A 24,309-nucleotide genomic window follows, 5' to 3' on the forward strand; every position below is an offset into this window, starting at 1 on the left:
GTAATACAAACAGACAGGGGCAGAAATTCTTAACAAATGTCACCAATCTTTTGTAAGTCTGTTGATATCTCTTTTTCATGGGCTGTTATAAACATCAGTCCTAATACAAACGGACAAACATAAACCCAACTCACCGAATCCAGGGATCAATTCAAATAGCCTTATACAGGGGGAGCTCTGACAGCACTGGAGTTCACTGAGATTCAGAGAAAGTGAAACTAACTTGATCAGAAACAATATGGACGCCTGAATCGATATGATCGACCTCCTTAAACAAAATATTTTTTACTGAGCTGTTCAAAGACCCTTGTGCACATCTGATACTCACAGGTATGTGATAGAAATATTAGCCTAAGAGACAGAGTCCTGAACAGGTTTATAATGGAAGTGGTCTGGTTTACTCAGGTTTATGTCAAACTGGAAACAGGACTTTGATCAGGACTTTATCATTTCAAATGCTCTTACTGCAATGGAATAGTATCTTGATTGTAGTAAAGTATCTAATTTGTTTGGTTGTAAGCCTACAGACTACAGTAAAGTTTAGTGTTTGTCATTCTGTCACGCGACATAAAAAATAGAGACGTGAAGTATAGCCTATGTTCTTTACTCCGGTAAGACACGCCTGCTACAATGTTTGTTAGCTGTGTTAGCGACCTTATACATGCCTGACAATATGAAGTAAGACCGTACATCATTTTACTTTGTGGGAAGACATTTTTTGTCAGACAACTTTTCAAAAAGATGTTAATATTGTTTGATTTTAATATAAACTGCCAAATTTCATGTGATTTTATGAGTGCATTCCCTGTGTGTTGAAAGAGATTTTCCTCCAACAGAATCAAATGTTTACTGTTTACTGAAATTGTGGCAAAATTGTGTCATAAGTAAGTCTGTTTCTGTCAGAGACTAAAGAAAGACTAAAGGAACAGGAAGCAATTGACTTACAGACAGACTTAAAACAAACCTGCTACACTGCAGCTAAAAAAGTTAAGGCTGCATAAAACGAAATGAAAATGACATTTGATGTTGCATTTCATTTTGTGAGAAATTTATTTTGTGTGAGAACTGTTCAATGCTAATTATGAATGTTTAGATGAAATATTTTGCTATGAAAGTTGATTAAATGGTCATGATCTGATTTAATTGTTTAGGTTGAAAATATAATATTATAGTAATATTTATGTTTATTATCATAACTTTAATGCCAGGGCTGAATACAAGACTTAGTTAATATAGTTTTTCATAAATTATTGAGCTATTTAAAATGAGCTGATGTGAAATAATGCAGTGAATTTTATGTAAACATGTTTGGATGAAATTGGCTATAAAACATTACAAAATTTTGACTTTTGTGATAAGATTTTATATAACCTAAGAGACAAAAAGCATGTGGTCCATTTTTAAAAGGAGGAAATAAACTGTAAAATTTAAATATGTGCAAATGTTTCCTTAAGGATCTTTTTCTACATGGCCTGATATTAAATGTTATTTATTATTATTTACATGCCCTGATATTTAATAATATTTGACTTGAATAAAATTTGTTATTGTTTTCAAATGGGCTTGAATGTTCTATGTCTATTAATCCTTTAGTAATAATTTAAGCTGTTAAATAAGTCTGTCATGATTTCTGTCTTGAAAAGGCTTCATCAATCATGGCAGAATCTTCACCAACATCATTAAAAGGAACAACGAGGAGAAGCAGTTTGACCTTACCTCCATGTAAGACAGTAACCAGTCATAACCCGCAATTGATTTACTTTAGTGGACAAATAACTTTTCTTATGGGATTTTTTTTTTAATATATTTGTGAATGTTGTTTAGATATACATTTCAGGAATGTAGATGATTTATCTTTATAATTTCTCTTTCCAGCAATGTCATCCTCCAGTGGTCCACTGACTGAGGAGCTTCAGTGCTCTATATGTCTGGATGTGTTCACTGATCCAGTCAGCACTCCATGTGGACACAACTTCTGCAAGACCTGTCTGAATAAGTGCTGGGACAACAGCCAGACCTGCAACTGTCCATACTGTAAAGAAACATTCAAGCAAAGACCTGATCTCAAGATTAATACCACACTCAGAGAGATCGTAGATCACTATAAAAAGAAAAGTCCTGAGAAAAAGCCTGAAGTTCTGTGTGACTTCTGTGAGGAAAGAAAGCTGAAAGCCCTGAAGTCGTGTCTGGTGTGTCAGAGCTCTTACTGTGAAACTCACCTGCAGCCTCATTTCAAAGTGGCAGGTTTAAAGAAACACAAACTGATGGATCCTGTGAGTAATCTGGAGGACTATATATGTCAGAAACATGAGAGACCTCTGGAGCTGTTCTGTAGAGATGATCAGACGTGTGTGTGTCTGTTCTGTACTGAAGGAGATCACAAGAACCACAACACTGTTCCTATAGAAAAGGAGAGTGAAGAGAAGAAGGTAGAAGTTACAATTAAAACTAGACACATATTATGATGAATCACATTTTATTCGTGACATAATAGAGTTAATTTTGAAAACACTGTTATGATAAATGTGCTGTCTATAGATTCAACTGATAAAGACACAGAAAGACGTGCAGCAGATGATCCAGGACAGAAACCAGAAAATTCAAGATATCAAATACTCAGCAGAAGTCAGAAAAGTAAGTTTAAAATAGTTTAAGTAAAAAAGTATTATAGATAGTTGCAGTTCACCAAGACTCCTGATACAGTCCGACAGCAATGGAACTTTTCACTGTTTGTATCACTCCACTTGTCTGTATTTTTTCCAGTCAGACTGTCGGTAAGTGGTGGGGATTTTACAGTGACTCTCTGCAAGTTACATTGTTACACCATTAGGTGGCGACAGTTGATTGCCTTTATGAGAGAGTCATTGATTTTCAATCACTCAACAAACTGTTTAAAAACACTTACTGATTCAGTTTGTTGTGACTTTGTTTGAAACTCTTTTTTTTGGAGAAAATACAGACAAAACAAATGGCAATAATTTAATATTAGCTAGTTAACATAAGAAGAATCAACCAATGTTAATCCCCTTTTTATTGAAATGTTGTATGAAAGCAATATCACGCTCACAGTCATACTGTTGGTCTGTATATCGACATGACTGTGATTACCTGATCACTTAGTACAGTCATATCACACCTCTCCTCATTAGGACACATGATCTGACAAATCATTTAGTGCAAATTGTGCAGGATGAAATAGTAACACTGTCTGAGCAAACACCACTATATGTTGACTGACCTTGTTGAGCAGAGAAAAACAGCAGACGAAAAAGCAGCCCATGTTGAGCTCTTCACTGATCTCATCCGCTCCATTGAGAGATGTCAGACTGAACTGCTGAAGATGATGGAGGAGCAGCAGAAAGCAGCGGAGAAACAGGAGCAAGAGCTCATTAAAGATCTGGAGCAGGAGATTACTGAGCTAAAGATGAGAAACACTGAGCTGGAGCAGCTCTCACACACTGAAGATCACCTCCATCTCCTACAGGTCAGTCAACATCTCTCTGATCAATGATAATGACAATTTTTGACAGTATAACACTCCTCATGCTGATGGAATTTTGCTCTCTCCTGCTGTAGATTTACTCATCACAGTGCAGCCCTACAAAAACTAGGAACTGGCCAGAAATCAGTATAAAGACTAATGAGAGTATGTCGAATCTGAGGAGATTTCTGACTCAACTGCAGGACACTCTAAACAAGAAACTCAGCCATTCAGCAACAGTTACTGGTACGTCAATCTCAAATCCACTGTAAAGATACATATATTTATCTTTCAATATCAGTAATGAAGAATGAGTCTGATTAAAAATAAAATAAGAAAACTATGTGATCATGTGTTTGTGACTCATTATCAGCACCTCACAGCTCTTATTGAAGAAGGCAGGTCCTTTTTATCTCTAATTAATTAAAATATGTAGTAAATTGATCTAGTCCTAGAAGCTTCATCGCTGTAACCACAATCATGAGACTTTAAAGAACACTTCACTTGCCACGTATCATTAATTTGTCTTTTAATTGTTCCATTTCTATTTTGTGAATACATTAAATCAAATTAGTAGTTGGAGAGAAGATTTGTTTAAAAACAAAACAAAATTAAATTAAATAAAACATCATGCTGAAATTACCTTATATCCCCATAAAAAAAATAAAAAAAATTCCAAGCACTCAAACATCTAAAAGCTCAAACACAAATCAACACTGGTTTCTGCTTGATTTTCTAAAAATCAGCAGAAACAAACATTGATCAGATAAAAACATGATGTTGTACACAATTCTTTAAATATATCCTTAAAGCTTGTCTAAAAAGTCCACACATAAAATCATCCAAAGATCTCCTGATGTATTATTGTCATGTGTCTCTGCAGAGCTGAAGTGGATGCAGCAGTATGCAGGTACAGTGTGCTGTTTATGCTATACTAGATTACATTCATAGTGGAGAGCGGGGCACAACCTAATACTTTTTGACTTTCTCAGTTTTTAATTTCACACGTTTAGTACAAATGTGTGGGTTTTGTTTCATAATTACAGTGTATACCTTTTTCTTATTTACCCCACAAAAATGGAAGTGACGTGACAACATGCCCCATTGGGGTACATTGTAACATCTGAGGGGCACATTGTAACACGACAACTTAAAACTATCTGATCTAATGAAAAAATTAAACAGAACAAACTAAAATATTTTGTCAGGAAAATAAAATGATTAACTTTTTGAATTAAATATTGTCATTAAGTATTAAAAATAAACTAATTTTAGAGTTTGACAGTGAAGGGCCCCCTGCTTGACATGGCCCTGAACACACAGATATACAGTATAGTTCAAAACAATGTGGGCAAATAGATGAAGAAACACATTCAGCATTCAGCACACATTCAACATTTTCCATCTGTGTAACTGGAATTTAAAACCGGTTAGCGTCTTCTGCTACCAAATCACTAAAGATCTAAACTGCTAAATAACAGACTGGAGATTAAAATAATAGCAGATTTGTCTCATTTTAAATTCATACTAAAAACTGAGATGGAAAATTTATGTTAGCCAGCAATTTACTTTTGTTATGGTAAAATAAATATTCAGTAATATCTTCAAAATAATTTTGAATTTTGGCACATTTTTTCTCTATACAGTGCTTATATAAAAACTAGTAATACCGCAAGTTTTGTTATGCTAGCATGTGTGAAAATGTTTAAACCCTGTGTTAGTTTGTGCCCGCTCACCCTTCCCTATAGCTTCAGTACTGCACTACAGTCTGATTAAAAACTTTATGAAATCTTTGTATTGTGAAGTTGTGATTCATATTCTCTGTTTTCTCAGTGGATGTGAATCTGGATCCTGATACAGCTTGTCCATATCTCATCCTGTCTGATGATGGAAAACAAGTGAGATGTGGAGACATTAAGCAGAAACTCCCAGACAACCCAAAGAGATTTGATAGATATCCTAATGTCCTGGGAAAGGAGGGATTCTCCTCAGGGAAATTTTATTTTGAGGTGCAGGTGAAGGGAAAGACTGCATGGGATTTAGGAGTGGTCAGAGAATCCACTGACAGGAAGGGAGAGATCAGACTGTGTCCCAGCAATGGACGCTGGACTGTATGGCTGAGGAATGGGAATGAATATAGTGGCTGTAATAACACCCTTGTCTCTCTGTCTCTGAGAGTGAAGCCGCAGCGGGTCGGTGTGTTTGTGGATTATGAGGAGGGTCTGGTCTGCTTTTATGATGTGGAGTCCAGCTCTCATATCTACTCTTTCACTGGTCAGTCTTTCACTGACAAACTCTATCCATTTTTTAGCCCATGCAATAATGATAAAGGTAAAAACTCAAGTCCACTGGTCATCACACCTGTCAATTACAATAAATAAATCTACCCCAATATGAAATAGAAACACTAGATAAAAAATAATGGCTTTTAAAAGATCTTTAAAATCAAAAACCAATAATGTGCTGCTATTCAAACAATTAAATTTTTTCCCCCCAAAATTATTATTTTAGTTCTGTATCTATGGCATATTTTACTGTGAAAATGTAATGCTGTCAGGTTCATGGTTTTGTTCTTGGTTTTGATTTAGTTCTGTTCTGTCTCCCTGTCATGATTTGATCTGCTTTCCTAGCTTGTTCCCTCATTCACCTGTTCTGTTAATCTCATTAGTTATCCTAGTTATTTAAACCCTGCGTTTCCTGAGTTCATTGTGTCATCATTGAGTTTTTCAATGCCTATTTATTTTTATTTTAATTTCGGTAACACTTTATATTAACTACACACTATGAACCATTAGTTAAGCATTAATAAACAGTCATCATTTATAAATCATCATCTCTACATTAATAGACAACAGTATGCAGTTTATAAATGCAGCTATAGATGCTGTGTTCTTGATTTTTAAACATATCTATAATGTGTTTAATAATGTGTATTTTCATACTTTATTAATGACCAATTTATCATTTCTAAATCAAGTATTACATTATTTACAAAACAGTTATTTAGTTGTCATCAGTGGTTCATAAGATCATTTAGAAAGTGTAACTAAATGATTAATAAATGGACATTTATACATATTATTTAGAAATATAGTAACAGTGTGTTAATAAATGCACATATTCCTACTGAAATTCGTGACTAATTCAGGTAGTTAAAAGACATTTAGTAGTTGTCAGTTAACTGTTTTTGTGAGCTCATCTAAAGTGAAGACCATTTAAAGATTTAAAGAGATTTAAAGGCCTGGCTATCTTATAAAAAGAAGAAGGAAACAAACAACACAGAGTAATACAGAACACACACAAACACACACACACACACACACACACACACACACACACACACATAGATATGAAGATGGAAAAAAATGAAACCGTACCAACTGTACACTTTTTATAAAATGAAAAAATAAACCTCTGCAACAAAATTTACAAAAAATAAAATAAAATAAAAAATAAGCAAGAATGTAAATATAAATAAAAAAATAAACAAAATTAATATACATCAATAAAATAAGCAACAAAAAATGAAGACTCACAATTATCTGAAACAGAACATCAAATACTGTATATTCAACAAACAATAAAAATATCTTTATATCAGATTTCAGAGACTTTGGTTTATGTTACTGTTAAGTTATGTGCACAGGAATTTTTAATTTTCTATGACATTGCAGAGGTTTATTTTTCATTTTATAACAAGTGTACAGTTGTACAGTTTTGTTTTTTGCATCTTGAGCCTTTAAATCTGCTTTGTAAAAGTTTTACGAGGCATAAATAGTCTTCACTTTAGATGGGCTCACAAAAATAGATAACTTACCTACTAAATGTTTTATAACTACCTGAATTAATCATGAATTACAGTAAGAATATGTGTGAATAAAGCATTTATTAACACACTGAGTAACTATTATTATATGTCTTAATAATATGTATAAATGTGCATTTAAAGTTAAAGTTATAATCATTTAGTAAAACTTTCTAAATGATCTTATGAACCTCTGACAACTTCTAAAAAACTGGCTTGTTAATAATATAATACTTAATTTAGAAATGATCAATTGATTATTAATACATTATGAAAATACAAGTATTAAAAACATTTTAGATATGCTTATAAATCAGGAACAAAACATTTATAGCTGCATTTATAAACTGCTTACTACTGTCTATTAATGTGGAGATAATGGTTTATAAATGATGAATTGCCTTTTTACTAATGCTTAACTAATGGCTCATAGTGTGTAGTTATTATAAAGTGTTACCAATACACTTTACACTTTACACTCCAAGAAAAGTCAATCCAGCTATTATTTTGTAATACAAGGCAAAAATGCAGTAAATATTCTAGACAAGTCTCAGGCTGTGAAATAGCAATAACGGCTCCCTCAGTTCTGATTCAATCTCAACTACAACTGGCAGATGTTGCATGAATGCAGCATTAAGATACACCATGTGAAATTTGTGTATGGCAACAAAGCAACACATGATGCAAATAGACTATTTCATGACAGCCATATGATTGCTCCTAATCCATTGCTTGCAATACTTATCGCTGATGCACAGAGTAAACTAATGGTTTTTCACCATTGCGTGATGGGGGAAGTCAATTGGAAAAATAAAGCAACAATGATATTGGTCGCTTTGTTTACAGGCAAGGGTGGTTGAGTATTTATTTGAATGTAAAGTTTGCACCCAAAACACTTTCAGGAAAGTAACATCTGCACCTATAGGCCATTTGCTAATCACAGAAAGGGCCATTCAAACATCTAGTAATGATAAAATCAGTCAGAGGAAAAACATACAGACTCATAATATTTGATAGATTCCGTAAAGTAGTGGGGGGGATCTATGCTAACATTTGGATATACGATTAAATTTAAGAAAAGAGAAACTCATGTAGCCTATGTCATTGATTGCACAAGTATGTGTGCTTTACCAAATCAAAACAGAAACATGATATGGGACAACTTAGAGGAAAATGTGCCATAATTAGGCTTTTGGATCAAGATATGTACTATGATTTAGTAGTACTCGAATCATTTATTCTAACCAATATGACAATCATGAAGGTTGCAGATAATTGTACAGCAGAATCAGTTTTCCATTATTATGTACTATGGAAGATCAATCAGAAGGAATAGTAGTCCTAAGTAAAATTACTGCAAGGGGTGTGTCACGGATTGGCCAGGTTCTTCCACCTCCCACACGCAGCGATCACACTCACCAGAGTTCTGATGACACACACCTGCACCCAATCACCACCAGCACTTATAAGCACACTTCACACACCACTCAGTGTTCGGGCTCGTTTGTACGAAGCGAACTCATTGTGCTACTCTGCCGAGTTCACAAACCTACCTTGCTACTTACCTGCGTCTACAGTACTTACCTGAATCTCTGTTCCAGTCAGTGCAACGATCAGCCGAATCTAGTCAGCGGTGTCTGTGTGTGTGCCGTAAGTCCATCAGCTCTGCACCACCGGTATGTGTGTGTGTCCTGCCCGAAGTTCTCCTCCCGTCGATCCTGCAAAAGAAATCATCAACATTCAGTCTGTTGCAACATCTAAGGAAAACTATTCATCTGAACTGTTATACTTACCCGGCTCTGCATGTCATCATCTTCAAATTGCTCTGCTTCTGTAAATAAATATCCTTGCTTTCACTTACCTCTCTTGTCCGTCTGCTTCCTTAACAGGGTGACAGTATAGGAGGGGACCGAAATGAATCTGTGCAGTCCCTGCAAAAAAGACAGAGTGAAAAAGAGCGAAAAAGGCTGACATAAGGCTGACACAAGTGTATACATACATTCTATTGGCCAATCAATGAAATACTAGAGTAATGTAAGCAAATATGGATTTGAGTCAATATTCATTTAGATAACTCCTAACAAGAATATAGAGTGGAAAAACTATATTTATTGTAATCAGCAGAGATTTATAACTATGCTGATGAAGCATAGACAAACACTGAACTGGTTGTTGGTCGAAAAATGTGTATGTGTAATCTTTGGAACTGACTGTTGTACTTATATTCCAAACAATACAGCCCCAGATGGATCATTCACCAAAGCTATGGAGAAACTGGAAAAAAAAAAAAAAAAAAATAACAGAGATGAGGTGACTGAAAAGGCCGGATCTGCATACAAAGGACTGGTTTGATTTATTTTTAGGGGGCTTGGGGATCATAGTTAACCAAAATGGGACTCATAATAGGCATTGTTGTTGTTGTATTTGTTTTTCTGTTCTGTTGTGCCTTTTTCTCAGATTAATGCTGCAGCCAAACAGATGATTAATGTATCAGTAAAGCCATCTGGAATTGACATTATGTGTACCAGCGTGCATACAGTGAGTCCTGAATGAACTAGATGTAATTGTGTAAAACCTTCTGAAAAAGCAACAGAGTGGTAGGGTATACAAGATCCGGGAAGCAATGAGATCTGCCTGAAAGTTTCTCTCGCAGCGATGGACAGCATCACCAGAAAGCACTCCAGGCTGACAGGAATGTCTGGAGTTCCTCTGGCGCCGTGGGATAAACCAGTCCATCATTTATCCCATTTCTTTGTTTTGTTGATATTGATTTTAAAAATATAATAATCTGAATAATCATCTATGTACTCTTCATAACCATGACAACCATGGGCAAGGTTAACACATTCTGCGCACTTTAATACACATTGTTGATTTTTTTCTGATTCATTATTTTGACCCCCAAGAATGTATAGGTAGTAAAGTCTTTTACTCTTCTCTAATCAACTATGGGGAGAGATGTTTGTCTTCGACTTTCTCCAGAGTGCGGCATCATGAAGAATCCATTCCTTAAGAGGATTAAGACCATTATTGGTTCATAGATGAATGGAAAGTAGAGGTGGACTCATGGTGTTGCACTCTGGGTAAAGGGTTTAGAGGTGAGACTTGGTAAAGTCTCAGAGGGGGTAATGTGTTGTGATATTTTATTCAAAAATATGAAGTATGGTTTTAACCATAATCAATATACTGATCAATGTGGTGATTGTTTCAATAATTGCTTCAGTATTGGATGCCTTAATATAGACTGTGAGTCTTAGGTGCCTTCTAATGGGCAATTATGGTGCTTTCCATTGATCAGCGCCAATGAACTAGAGTTAACCAGTGAACTTTAGGTGACTTCCAAGAATATGACAAAGATGGCACAAACAAGTATGATCCATGATCAAAGTCTGGCAATGAGCACACCTGCATCTTGGGAGAGAATGAGACTAAGGATAAAATGGAAAATGGTTCAAATATCATTACTCCAAAATTACGTTTTGGAATTAGCAATGGAGGCATTGAATGAGATGCGTAAGAAATTAATCCTAGTCACAATAGCATTTTAAAGACAAAAACCAGATGAATGTCTTGAAATATATCATCTGATCGATGTCTTGTTGAATAATTGACGATGGTCCATTGAATTCTTAGAAAATAATGCACACTCGAGGTGTAATGGCCACTCTGACAATGGCAGATTTTACCTAATTAACCATGTTTGAAAAGCTGTAAAAGTTTTAAACAATGTTTTAAAGGAGGAGCATCCTAATGCTGTTCCGTGACTTTATTCTGTGGATCACAAAAGAGGTTTAGAAATTTATATTTTTTCCCTTGGTTCACTTGTGTGGGCTATACTGAGATTAATCTGAAAGAAACATCAGGTTCATACAAAAAGACACACATGAACACAACATACTGAATACAGAGACAAATGTAAATGCATAAATACAGGAAGAGCTCTGACATCACTGGAGTTCAGTGAGAGATTCAGAGAAAGTGAAACTTTCTTTAAACAACATAATATTTAATGAGCCGTTCAAAGACCCCTGTAAACACATCTGATACTCACAGGTAAGTGAAAAGAGATTGTCCTGAACAGGTTTCTAATGGAACTGGTCTGGTTTATTTGGCTTTATATCAAAACTGGAATAAGTTAAATGGGGACAGCTTTAAGCATGTCAAAGACTCACAATCTACTTTAGTTTTTTTTTTTTTTAATGCAAATGGTATCAGAATTGTATTTAAAGTATATCATTGGATTGTTAGTAGTTTGGAGTTTCTGTCATTTTGTCACACAACATAAAGACTAAAGAAACAGGAAGTATATGACCCCTTTAAGTGACGCAATTAATAAAATGTAAGAATTTGATATGAAAGATGATAAATACATTTAATACAGTTAATAAAAATGATCTGGAGACAAATTGTAACTTTAGTCATACAGTATGAAACATAATTTTATTAACAACAATTTTTTTCTAGTAATTTAGAAAAACCACTAGCCACACTGGCTGTTGAGCAAAAATGTTAAAGTCAAGCCCTGATTATATTACCCATATTTTACTTGCTGTTTCTGATCTCAACAGCAGGTCATAGTTCAGACTATTCAGTAAGTTTACGGTGTTTCACAAGGAGTGATTGTGTTTCACTTACTTAAAAGGAGGTTTTAACACTTTAGTATAAAAATTATTTTAATGGTAATGATTCACTTTGATATTAAATTATTAAGATATTAAGCAATGTCTTGTTTAGAAAACTTTAACATTACTCCAAGTGTGAATCGACTGCTTGAAATAAACTTATGTGAAATTATAGTAGTTATAATAATAGTTTTGTTTTTTTTTGTCCTTGAAAAGGCTTGAAGAGTTAAAGAATGATGGCAGAATCTTCATCAACAGAAGCTGGAAAAACCAGAAGAGGGAATATAAATGATCCTCCATGTAAGTCAATAACCAAGAAAATAATGAATTACTGCATGAATGACTATCACTCTACTCATAATATTTAAAATGTACAGTTAGGATATGACAGTACTAGTGCTTCACATTAGGGTATACTGATCAGCTTGTCTGGGTTCATTTTGCAATATGTGTTCTCTTATATATTTAAATGTCTTCCAAGGCAAATTTCTTTAAATCTTTTGTCTATAGATGCTCCTTACATTTAACCGGCTTCAAGGTGCATCATATGATTCTTTATAAGCAATTGTTGTTGTTTTGCTTTTCGATCTGCCCTTAGTCATTCATTGAAAATAATAATTGTCATCAAAATGTATGTTGTATACATTAGTTTGTTGTTGTTTTTTTTTGTTTGTTAAAGGCTTAAAGAGAGAAAGTACAATGGCAGAATCTTCACCAACACCAACAAAAGCAAGAAAAAGGAGACAGAGGAGAGATGGATCTTCATGTAAGTCAGTAACCAAGAATATAATGAATTATTGCATGAATGACTTTCACTGCTCTCATATTTTAAAAGTTCTTCAAACTTTTTGTCTCTAGATACTCCTTATATTCAACCAGCTTCATTAAGTGCATTATGGAATTATTTTGCTTCTCTATCTACTCTTACTCATATATTTAAAATAATAATAATTGTAATAATCACCTTCATAGTGATTTCAATATTTTACGCAGAAGCCCAGAATTCAGAGTGTTTTTCAAGTGTACAAATTTAAAACTAGTGTAGGTGATTTACCTTCATCATGTCTCTTTCCAGACATGTCATCCTCCAGTGGTCCACTGACTGAGGAGCTTCAGTGCTCTATATGTCTGGACATGTTCACTGATCCAGTCAGCACTCCATGTGGACACAACTTCTGCAAGACCTGTCTGAATAAACACTGGGACAACAGCCAGACCTGTAACTGCCCATATTGTCAAGAATCATTCAACCAAAGACCTGATCTTAAGACTAATACCACACTTAGAGAGATTGTAGATCATTATAAAAAGAAAAGTCCTGAGAAAAAGCCTGAAGTGCTGTGTGACTTCTGTGAGGAAAGAAAGCTGAAAGCCCTGAAGTCATGTCTGGTGTGTCAGAGCTCTTACTGTGAAACTCACCTGCAGCCTCATTTGAGAGTGGCAGGTTTAAAGAAACACAAACTGATGGATCCTGTAAGTAATCTGGAGGACTATATATGTCAGAAACATGAGAGACCTCTGGAGCTGTTCTGTAGAGATGATCAGACATATGTGTGTCTGTTCTGTACTGAAGCAGACCACAAGAACCACAACACTGTTCCTTTAGAAATGGAGAGTGAAGAGAAGAAGGTAGAAGTTACTATATCAAAACTAGGCTCATATCATCATGAATCACATTTTCTTTGTGACATAAAAGAGTTAATTATGAAAACACTGCAAGTCAGAAGATAGCAAATCTCTGTTATAATAAATGTGTTGTTCTCTGTCTAAAGACTCAGACACAGAAAGACGTGCAGCAGATGATCCAGGACAGAATCGAAAAAATTCAAGACATCAAACGCTCAGCAGAATATAGAAAAGTAAGTTTAAACAAAGACTATAGAATACCCCAAGACGTGTCACTCGTATAGTTCTCTTACGAGAGGTCTCTCCTACTGCGTAGCTTACGCTAGGGGAAAATCCTTTCCGCGAGAGATATTGAAGCCAAAAAATTATCCTTAATTTTGTATTAATGTAAAACGCGTTGCCGCGGTGAGCAGACATAGGCGAGGCGTATTGCGTGCCTATTGGCTGCTCCGCAGCAACTGCAGCACCTATCGAGCGAGGCTTGGCGCGATGCCAGCTCCAATGAGTGCATTTCGCGCCTGATACGTCATCTCCCGCCGAAAGTGGCGTGATCCCAGCCTATAAATATCGCTCGCAGGTAGCTACACTCTGATTTTTTCATCCTTCAAGCGAAGCTCACGCATCGCTGGAGCCGGAGAAGAAGCCGCCGTCGACTGCAAGCATCTCAGCGGGACGAGCCATTGGAGCTGCTGGCCACGCCGCCTTCTGTGCCTTCCTGCTGCGCTTTCCGGCGCCTATATCCTTTATAATCCTTTATAATCTACAGTGTGTGTCGCCGCTTCTCTAAGAGAGTAAAGTGTCTTTTTAAAGATGCTTTCATACGGCTCGTGCAGATGCCAATGGCGACTCTGAGGACTTGCCTTGCCTTCTTCACTGAGACTGCTCCCCCGCCCGCGCGGTGTCGCGCCGTAAAAAAGCGCTGTGCCCAGCGGGCCCCGGACCCTTCCTCCAGCCGACAAAGCTCGCCGGTTCGCCCGCCTGCTTCATCGACCTCGTCAGCCTCTGTTCCGGACGTAAAGCGGCCGCTGTATGCCACCGCTTCCATCGACGCCACTGACGAGGGGGGCCATGAAGGAGGAAGAGGATTTCCGTTTCCCGCCAGAGCGGGAACGCGCATTCTGCTCAGACGCAGCGCTGCGTAGCATGGCCTCTCACCGTTGCTGAGAGGCACCCGTGCTAGGAAAACGACGGTGTACGAGTCCCGCTGTTGCCGGTCCCCCACCAAAGTTATTCGCTCGTCCAGTCCCAGGAAATGTGACTGTTCCAGTGTTTTCTGCAGCCAACAAACCGGCTCCGTCGCCCGTTTGCCTGCACACAAAAGTAGTTCCCACGGCTACACAGATAAACTCCCAATAAAGTGTATTATCTGGTGTCCCGGCCAAGGCCGATGGTGTTTCACGTGTTGTAAGAATATGCCCACTAACCAGTGCTCATCTCTACACACAAGCACAGCGCACATAAAATCGACTCAGATCGATTGCGCGTCACACGTGGTAAATGTGCCCGCTTCACAGTGCCCACAGACACCACATTATGCACTGTTGGTTTCTGTAAAAACGAAACCAACAGTGCATTAACTCTATGCTTTGGGGTGTTAAATGTGCCCGCTTCACAGTGCTCACAGACACCTCATTATGCACGTCAACCGGTTTCTGTTAAAACGAAACCAACAGTGCATTCGCTCTATGCAGGCGAACGTTGTTTTGGAGTGTTAAATGTGCCCGCTTCACAGTGCTCACAGACACCTCATTATGCACGTCAACCGGTTTCTGTAAAAACGAAACCAGGAGTGCGTTCGCTCTATGCAGGCGAACGCTGTTTGGAGTGTTGAACGCCGGTGCGCGAGTCCCGCGGCTGCCAGACTCCCACCGAAAGTATTCGCTCGCTCAGCTCCAAGAAATGTGGCTGTTCCAGCGTTATCCGCAGTCATCAAGCCGGCACTGCAGCCTGCTTGTCTGCACTCAAGAGCCGTTCTCACGGCTACCCAATTAAATCCTCAAAGGAGTGTATTTTCGGGTGTTCCGGCCATAGCCGAAGGTGTTTTGTGTGTAGCTCGCATGCACATACACATGAGCACATCCTGTCATACAAAACCCGCGCACATAAAGTCGACCCGAATCGGCTGCGCTTCACATGTGATAAATGTGCCCACCCCAGAGTGCCCACACATATCACATCAGGCAGGTCTTACGGTTTCTGTAAAAACGAACCGGACGACGCCCCGTCTACACGGCTAAAGGCTGCGCTGAGTGTGTTGAATGTGCCCGTTACTACGCAACCACATATACACACAAAGATAGCAGTCCCCGCGGTCAGTGTACCCCGAACCTCGAATGTCACAGTCACTCGTGCGTCACAACGCACCGAAGCGACTCCGTTATTGACAGATCGGAGCGCGCTTCGCACCTACCCCCTTGCGTTACAGGTAAATGCATGGGAAAAGCTCCCAGGGGTTTCACAATGGGTGCTGGACATTATTAAAGGAGGCTATTCGCTACAGTTTCACCGACTTCGCATGTGGTATATGTGCCCACCCCAGAGTGCCCACACATATTACATCAGGCAGGTCTTACGGTTTCTGTAAACCGGACGACGCCCAGTCTACGCGGCTAAAAGCTGCATCGAGTGTGTTAAATGTGCTCGTTACCACGCAACCACATATACACACAGAGAAAGCAGTCCCCGCGGTCAGCGTACCCCGAGCCTTGCATGTCACAGACACCGAAGCGGCTCCGTTAGTAACAGATCGGAGCGCGCTTCGCACCCACCCCCTCGCATTACATGCAGATGCATGGGAAAAACTCCCAGGGGTCCCAAAATGGGTGCTGGACATTATAAAGAGAGGCTATTCGCTCCAGTTTCGACGACGCCCTCGCCGTTACACGGCGCGCGTCGAGACCACGATAAAGGCAGATGCAGCACACCTGCTACGAGCCGAAGTGACCACTAGATCTAAGGCAACTGAACAAAGCGCTAGTGAAGCGAAAGTTCAGAATGCTCACAACCAAGAAAATCCTCGCACAAGTGTGCCGAAGAGACTGGTTTGTGTCAGTGGATCTGAAAGACGCGTATTTTCAAATACAGATAGCGTCGCGTCACAGGCGATTTTTGAGATTCGCCTTCGAGTGCCAGGCTTATCAGTACACAGTCCTGCCATTCGGTTTGTCCCTAGCACCCCGTACATTTACGAAGTGCATGGACGCAGCGCTCGCCCCGCTCAGACAGAAAGGCGTGCGAATACTGAATTATTTGGACGATTGGCTGATTTTAGCGCAATCTCACTCAATGCTCAGGGAACACACGACCATGTTACTCGATCACCTCGAGAACTTGGGTTTGAAAGTCAATTGGGAGAAAAGCTCGCTGAACCCCAGCCAGAATATCTCCTTCCTGGGCATAGAATTGGACTCGCTGGCAATGACAGCGAAGCTTTCGTCAGTGCGCGCGCTGAACGTTCAGAGCGCAGTGAGCGCGCTCTGCCGCAGCAAGTCTGCCCCGCTCAAGACCTTTCAAAGAGTGTTAGGTCTTATGGCTTCAGCATCATCAGTTCTACAGTTAGGGGTGCTTTGCATGCGCCCACTGCAGTTCTGGCTGAAAGCGCGCGTGCTGCGCCGAGCGTGGGCGTCCGGTCGACTCCGTCTCACGATCGATCAGAGTTGCGTTACAGCCCTGATGCGGTGGAGAGCAGCCGACTGGTACCGAAAAGGTGTCACTCTAGAGAGACCCTTGAGGGTGAAAGTAGTGTCCACGGACGCGTCCACCTCGGGATGGGGGGCGCTGCTAGAGGGCAGACCGGCGTTCGGCCTATGGTCAGAACGAGAGAAGTCACTGCACATCAACTGCCTCGAAATGATAGCAGTGGAGAATGCGCTGACATATTTTCTTCCCCTATTGAAGGGAAGTCATGTTTTAGTCCGCTCCGACAACACATCGGTAGTGGCTTACATAAATCGCCAGGGCGGACTCAGGTCCAGAAACCTGCATGCACTTGCAGAACGCCTTCTGGTATGGGCTCATCGCAACCTGTGCTCGCTGAGGGCAGCGCACGTGCGGGGGACCCTAAATGTAGGACCAGACAGACGGTCCAGGAACAATGTTCCGGCGGGCGAATGGTCGCTGCACCCTCAAACGGTGCAGCTATTATGGAAGGTATTCGGCAGAGCGGAGATAGATCTATTTGCATCTCAGGACAACGCTCATTGCCCATAATTCTTTTCCAAAGCCAAGGACGCACTAGCCCATACGTGGCCCCGCCGTCCTCTTTATGCTTTTCCCCCGGTCTCTCTCCTACCTCAGGTGATAGAGAGGGTGAAAGAGGAAAAGTGTGCAATTCTGCTGATAGCGCCGTTTTGGGGAAACCAGACTTGGTTCCCAGCGCTGATGCAGATGACGAGCATCGCACCGTGGCCAATACCTGTGAGGAGAGACCTCCTCTCGCAGGCGGGCGGCGCGATCTGGCACCCCCATCCCGAGCTGTGGTCCCTTCATGTATGGGTCACCAGGGAATATATGATGAACTCCCCACAGGAGTGATATCAACGATCACACAGGCTAGAGCTCCATCTACTAGACGGCTCTATGCCTCGAAGTGGTCGATATTTGCGGACTGGTGCACAGCCCGTGGATCCACACCCACAGACTGTGGTGTGACAGATGTACTTTCTTTCCTACAAGAGCTGCTGGACAAGGGCAGGTCCCCATCCACGCTCAAAGTTTATGTGGCGGCCATAGCAGCGTTCTCGAGGACAACGCTAGGTCAGTCAATAGGGAGGAACGATTTAATCATACGCTTCCTTAAAGGAGCTAAGAGGTTAAATCCACCCAGACCGCCTTCAGTCCCAACATGGGACCTTTCTGTGGTGTTGGACGCTATGAAGAGCGAACCATTTGAACCACTACAGGCGGCTGAATTAAAATATCTGTCTCTTAAGGCTATATTCCTACTAGCGCTTGCTTCAGTGAAGCGCGTAGGAGACTTGCACGCGCTTTCAGTGGGCGCGACATGCATGGAGTTTGGACCCAACGACTCAAAAGTCATACTCAAACCCAAGCACGGATACGTGCCAAAGTCTATTAACACACCGTTTCGAGCACAGGTCATCGCACTGTCTGCTCTACCGGCTGTGGATGAAGAGGCTGACGCGAGACTCTTATGTCCAGTTAGAGCGCTAAGAGTCTATGTGTCACGCACGTCTGCTTTTAGACAGACAGAACAGCTGTTCGTCTCGTTTTACGGGCATTCTAAGGGAATGGCTGCATCAAAACAGACTCTATCCAGATGGATAGTGGATGCTATTGCACTGGCGTACGAGTCCAAGGGCAGGCAATGCCCGCTGGGTGTCAGAGCACATTCCACGAGGGGCGTGGCCTCGTCGTGGGCTTGGTCGAGTGGGATCGACTTGCAAGATATTTGTACGGCGGCAGGCTGGGCCTCTCCGTCTACATTTATAAGATTCTACAACCTGGAGGTTCCTGCCCTACAGGCCAAACTGCTGTCGGCCTAGATATTAACAGATATCTAGACCCATGTTCCAAGTTTATCCAGGCCGTTTACCTGCCCGGATACACCAGGAGCCAGTGTTTTAGGGCACTAATCCCCTTATACGTTTAAACACTATATGAACCCCGGGCTATGGCCCTAGGGTCTATGGTATCAGATCTTGGCTTGCACGGCATTTTACAGGGCGTTCCCCTAGCGTAAGCTACGCAGTAGGAGAGACCTCTCGTAAGAGAACGTACTCGGTTACTAACGTAACCTCGGTTCTCTCAGAGAGGGAACGAGTACTGCGTACCTTGCCGTGCAAGCGTGTGCTCTGGGCGCTTTTATGATGAAAAAACCAGAGTGTAGCTACCTGCGAGCGATATTTATAGGCTGGGATCACGCCACTTTCGGCGGGAGATGACGTATCAGGCGCGAAATGCACTCATTGGAGCTGGCATCGCGCCAAGCCTCGCTCGATAGGTGCTGCAGTTGCTGCGGAGCAGCCAATAGGCACGCAATACGCCTCGCCTATGTCTGCTCACCGCGGCAACGCGTTTTACATTAATACAAAATTAAGGATAATTTTTTGGCTTCAATATCTCTCGCGGAAAGGATTTTCCCCTAGCGTAAGCTACGCAGTACTCGTTCCCTCTCTGAGAGAACCGAGGTTACGTTAGTAACCGAGTACGTTTTGAATGGGGGAAAAACGCAACACTCATTATGGCCGCGAAGCCCCGCCTTTTTAATGAAAGAGCCAATCGAGAATTTGATGTTTCCTTATTCAAAGACATAGGAGCTGCACTTGCATGCCCGAGAGGCATTTCAAAGATGGCCGCTGAGTGACATGACTTGTCTTAAAGGAACTTTGGTTTAAAATAGTTTAAGTTAAAATGTATTATAGATAATTTAGTTGCAGTCCACCAAGACTCCTAAGTTCAACAGCACTGGGGCTTTTTACTGTTTGTATCAATGAAGGGGATTTTACAGAGACTTCCTCTGCGAGTTACATTGTTACACCAATAGGTGGCGACAGTTATTGAATTGTGTTAAAACAATATGCTGTTGGTCTAAATATCGACACGGATGTAATTACCTGATCACTTAGTACTGCTTCTCATTAAGACATGATTTGACAAATCATTCAATGCAAATTGTGCAGGACAAAATTTGTACACTATGGTTGAGGTTGATTTTGACAACCCTTTAAAACACTGAAGTATAAGCAATAGTAAAACTGATTCTTGCCTGAGCGAACACCACTATCTGTTGATTGACCTTGTTGAGCAGAGAAACACAGAGAAGGAGAAAGCAGCCCATGTTGAGCTCTTCACTGATCTCATCCGCTCCATTGAGAGATGTCAGACTGAACTGCTGGAGATGATGGAAGAGCAGCAGAAAGCAGCAGAGAAACAGGAGCAAGAGCTCATTGAAGATCTGGAGCAGGAGATCACTGAGCTAAAGATGAGAAACACTGAGCTGGAGCAGCTCTCACACACTGAAGATCACCTCCACCTCCTACAGGTCAGTAAACATCTCTCTGATCAATGATAATGCCGTATATGACACCATTACACTCCGCATACTGAAGGATTTCTCCTCTCTCCTGCTGTAGATTTACTCATCCCTGAGCAGCCCTACAAACACCAGGAACTGGCCTGAGATCAGTATGGAGACTCATGAGAGTATGATGACTTTGAGGAGAGCTCTGACTCAACTGCAGGACACTCTAAATGAGAAACTCAGTCACTCAGTAACTGGTACGTCAATTTCAAATACACTGTAGAGATGCATATATTTATCTTCTTTCAATATCACTAATGAAGAATGAGTCTGAAATAAGAGAATGATGTGATCATGTGTTGAGCACCTCACAGTTCTTCTTGAAGAGGGCAGGTCGTTTTTCATCTCTAATTTCAGAAAATATGTAGTAAATTCATCTAATACTAGAAGCTTCATCCCTGTAACCACAGTCATGAGATTTTAGATAAAACTTCACTTACACTACCATTAATTTGTCTTTCAACTGTTCCATCTCAATTTTGTAAATATATGTCAGATCAAGTTGGTTTAGCAGTTGAAAAGAAGATTTGTTTTAAAATAAATCAAAGTTAATAAGACATCATGCTGAAATTACCCTATGTCCCCATGAGAACCAATGACTGTCCGAAAAGTGCTCAAGCTATAGTTGTTCTTGTAAAGGAAAAAAAAGAGCCCAAACACAAAGCAACAGGGGTTTCTGCTTGATACACATACATTGGTCAGATAAAAAACATTATGTTGTAGACATTTCTTTAAATATAACCTTAAAGCTTGTCTATAATTCCACACATAAAATCATCTCAAAGATCTCATGATATTTTATTGTCGTGTTCTCTACAGAGCTGAAGTGGATGCAGCAGTATGCAGGTACAGTGTGCTGTTTGTGCTACACTAGATTACACTCAAAGGGGAGAGCAGGGCACAACCTAACACTTTTCGACTTTTTCAGTTTGTAAAAATCTGCATAGGGTTCAGTTCAGAGTTTCTACATTAATTTCAGTTTCTTTACTTACCCCAGCCCCCCCCCCCCCACATGACCATATAAAGGCTTAAAATGTTATCTGATCTAATAAAAAAAAAATCAAGACAAACAAAAATATTTTGTCAATAAAATATTGTAAAGTAAAATATTTGTAGATTTTTTAAATGAAATAATGTAATTTACTTAAGATTTAAAAATAAACTAATTTTAGAGTTTGACAATGAAGGGCCCCATGTTCAACACAGCCCTGATCGCAACACACAGCTTTACAATAGTTCAAAACAATGTGGGGAAATAGATGAAGAAACTCATTCAGACATTCAGAAAAACACATAAAAACAAATTTCTCTCTCCACACACAGCTCCCGCAAGAACAAGAGACAAATAGATCAGCCAAAATAATTTACATTTCTTCATATAATCATCTCTGAACATTAAACATCGACTCTCAGTCTTTATTCATCATTAAATTAAATTCAATAAATAATGTAAAAAAAAAAAACATCTTTAATGTCATAGCTCTAATAATAGTGGAGCACACTGTAACGCAGTGTTACAACATTTCCCATCTGTGTAACTGGAGTTTAAAACTGGTTAGTGTCTTGTGCTAGTTTGCAAATCACTAAAGAACTATCTTTCAACAACAACATTCGAGATTTAAATAATAGCAGATTTGCCTCATTTTAAAGTAATACTAATAACTGAGATGGCAAATATACATTGGCCAGCAATTTACTTTTGTTATGGTAAAATAAATATTTAGTAATATCTTCAAAAGAATTTTGTGCCCCGCTCACCCCTATACTCATAGCTTCAGTACTGCACTACAGTCTGATTAAAAACTGATTAAATATTAAAACATCATCACAAAATCTTTGTATTGTGATTCATATTCTGTGTTTTCTCAGTGAATGTGACTCTGGATCCTGATACAGCTCATCCTCAACTTATCCTGTCTGATGATGGAAAACAAGTGAGACATGGAGACATTATGCAGAAACTCTCAGACAACCCAAAGAGATTTGATAGATATGTAAATGTCCTGGCAAAGGAGGGATTTTCCTCAGGGAGATTTTATTTTGAGGTGCAGGTGAAGGGAAAGACTGAATGGGATTTAGGAGTGGCCAGAGAATCTGTTGACAGGAAGGGAGAGACCACACTGTGTCCTGAAAATAGATTCTGGACTGTGATTCTGAGGAATGGGAATGAATATAAAGCTGGGGCTAGTCCCTCTGTCTCTCTGTCTCTGAGAGTGAATCCGCAGCGGGTCGGTGTGTTTGTGGATTATGAGGAGGGTCTGGTCTCCTTTTATGATGCAGAGTCCATCTCTCAAATCTACTCTTTCACTGGTCAGTCTTTCACTGACAAACTCTATCCATATTTTAGCCCATGCCCTAATTATAAAGGTAAAAACTCAATCCCACTTATCATCACACCTTTCAATTACAATAAATTAATTTACCCAAATATGAAATAGAAACACTATATAAAAATGAAGACTTTTAAGATCAATATCTAAAACCATTAATAATATATGTGCAACTCAAATAGTAAAAGACAAATGCTTGTTTTAAAATGTTCAATAACTTATTTTTTCTGTGCTTTTTAACACCATTTTTTCCATCTGTACCTAACAAAGTGAAATTTCCTGTAATATGTTTACATCAAAATAAACCAAACTATGGTCATTCTGTTAAAATGTTGTATCATAATTGTTTTAGTCACCTCTACCAAATGTTACTACAGAATATCAGTAAATACTTTGATATTTATCATAGAACTGTATGATTACCATACTCATATACCATGGTATGTATTTAATACTTAAATAAACACTGCATTGTTATGATCATGGTAGTGTTAAACGTTGTATTATCATGGTAACATAAACATATTTGATAAATTATAAGTTAGTTGTATAGACAACACAAATTGTTTAACTAAAAAAGCTATCTTCAAATAAAATGTGGGACTTATCTGATGGTGCTGATATGAAGTAGGAAAACAAATTCGAAACCTTGTGAAAAAAATTTAAATGAATCCTTTCCCCTTTTTTTGAACAATCTTTAAAATATACACATTTATATTTCTAATTATAATTAAAAGGGATTTTCCCCCCAAAATTAAAATGATCCTATAATTTACTCACCCTCAAGACATCTTAGGTGTGTTTCTAAGTGTGTTTTAAGTATGTAAGGTATGTTTTTATTAATGTCTCTAGAAAATGTAATACGTTGTGTATGTTTGAGACATTAAAGATCTTTTACCCTGAGCTTGTAAAATTATAGTAGTGTTTCTCAGAGCAGGTTTCCACAGCTCATCTGAACCCTGGAGCTTCCTCAGCTGACGGAAGAAGTACAGCCTCTGCTGGACCTTTTTCACAATGGAGTTTATGTGAATGTCCCACTTTAGGTCCTGACAGATGGTGTTGCTGAGAAACTTGAATGACTCCACTGTTTTTACAGTGCTGTCCATGATGGTGAGTGGGGGGAGAGCAGAGGGGGTTTCTCCTGAAGTCTATGATCATCTCCACAGTTTTGAGCGTGTTGAGCTCCAGGTTGTTATGACTGCACCAGACAGCTTTTTAACATTCTGTCTATAAGCAGACTTGTCATGAATGAGGCCGATAAGTGTGATGTCGTCTGCAAACTTCAGGAGTTTGACAGAGTCAGAGTCAGAGACATAAGCGTACAGGGAGAAGAGCAGTAGGGAGAGAACACAACCCTGAGGGGCGCCCGTGCTGATACGGGTGCTGGATGAGATTTTTCCCAG

General features: G+C 39.5%; 2 protein-coding genes across 2 annotated transcripts; both read left to right on the top strand.

Moving 5' to 3' along the window:
* The first annotated feature begins 231 nt into the window (after window positions 1–231).
* Window positions 232–9,146, top strand: LOC141289867 (E3 ubiquitin-protein ligase TRIM39-like). Its single transcript, XM_073822058.1, has 8 exons — window positions 232–330; window positions 1,644–1,722; window positions 1,876–2,429; window positions 2,539–2,634; window positions 3,251–3,484; window positions 3,577–3,727; window positions 4,365–4,391; window positions 5,315–9,146. The coding sequence occupies exons 2-8, from the start codon at window positions 1,656–1,658 to the stop codon at window positions 5,860–5,862; spliced, it is 1,677 nt and encodes a 558-aa protein (XP_073678159.1). The 5' UTR covers window positions 232–330; window positions 1,644–1,655; the 3' UTR covers window positions 5,863–9,146.
* A 2,998-nt stretch (window positions 9,147–12,144) lies between these two features.
* Window positions 12,145–23,014, top strand: LOC141289372 (E3 ubiquitin-protein ligase TRIM39-like). The gene is made up of 7 exons (XM_073821480.1): window positions 12,145–12,208; window positions 12,984–13,543; window positions 13,681–13,767; window positions 20,304–20,537; window positions 20,629–20,773; window positions 21,396–21,422; window positions 22,446–23,014. The coding sequence occupies exons 1-7, from the start codon at window positions 12,145–12,147 to the stop codon at window positions 23,012–23,014; spliced, it is 1,686 nt and encodes a 561-aa protein (XP_073677581.1).
* Window positions 23,015–24,309: the final 1,295 nt, after the last annotated feature.

Source organism: Garra rufa, chromosome 17, assembly GCF_049309525.1.
Source record: "Garra rufa chromosome 17, GarRuf1.0, whole genome shotgun sequence".
Lineage (NCBI taxonomy): Eukaryota > Metazoa > Chordata > Actinopteri > Cypriniformes > Cyprinidae > Garra > Garra rufa.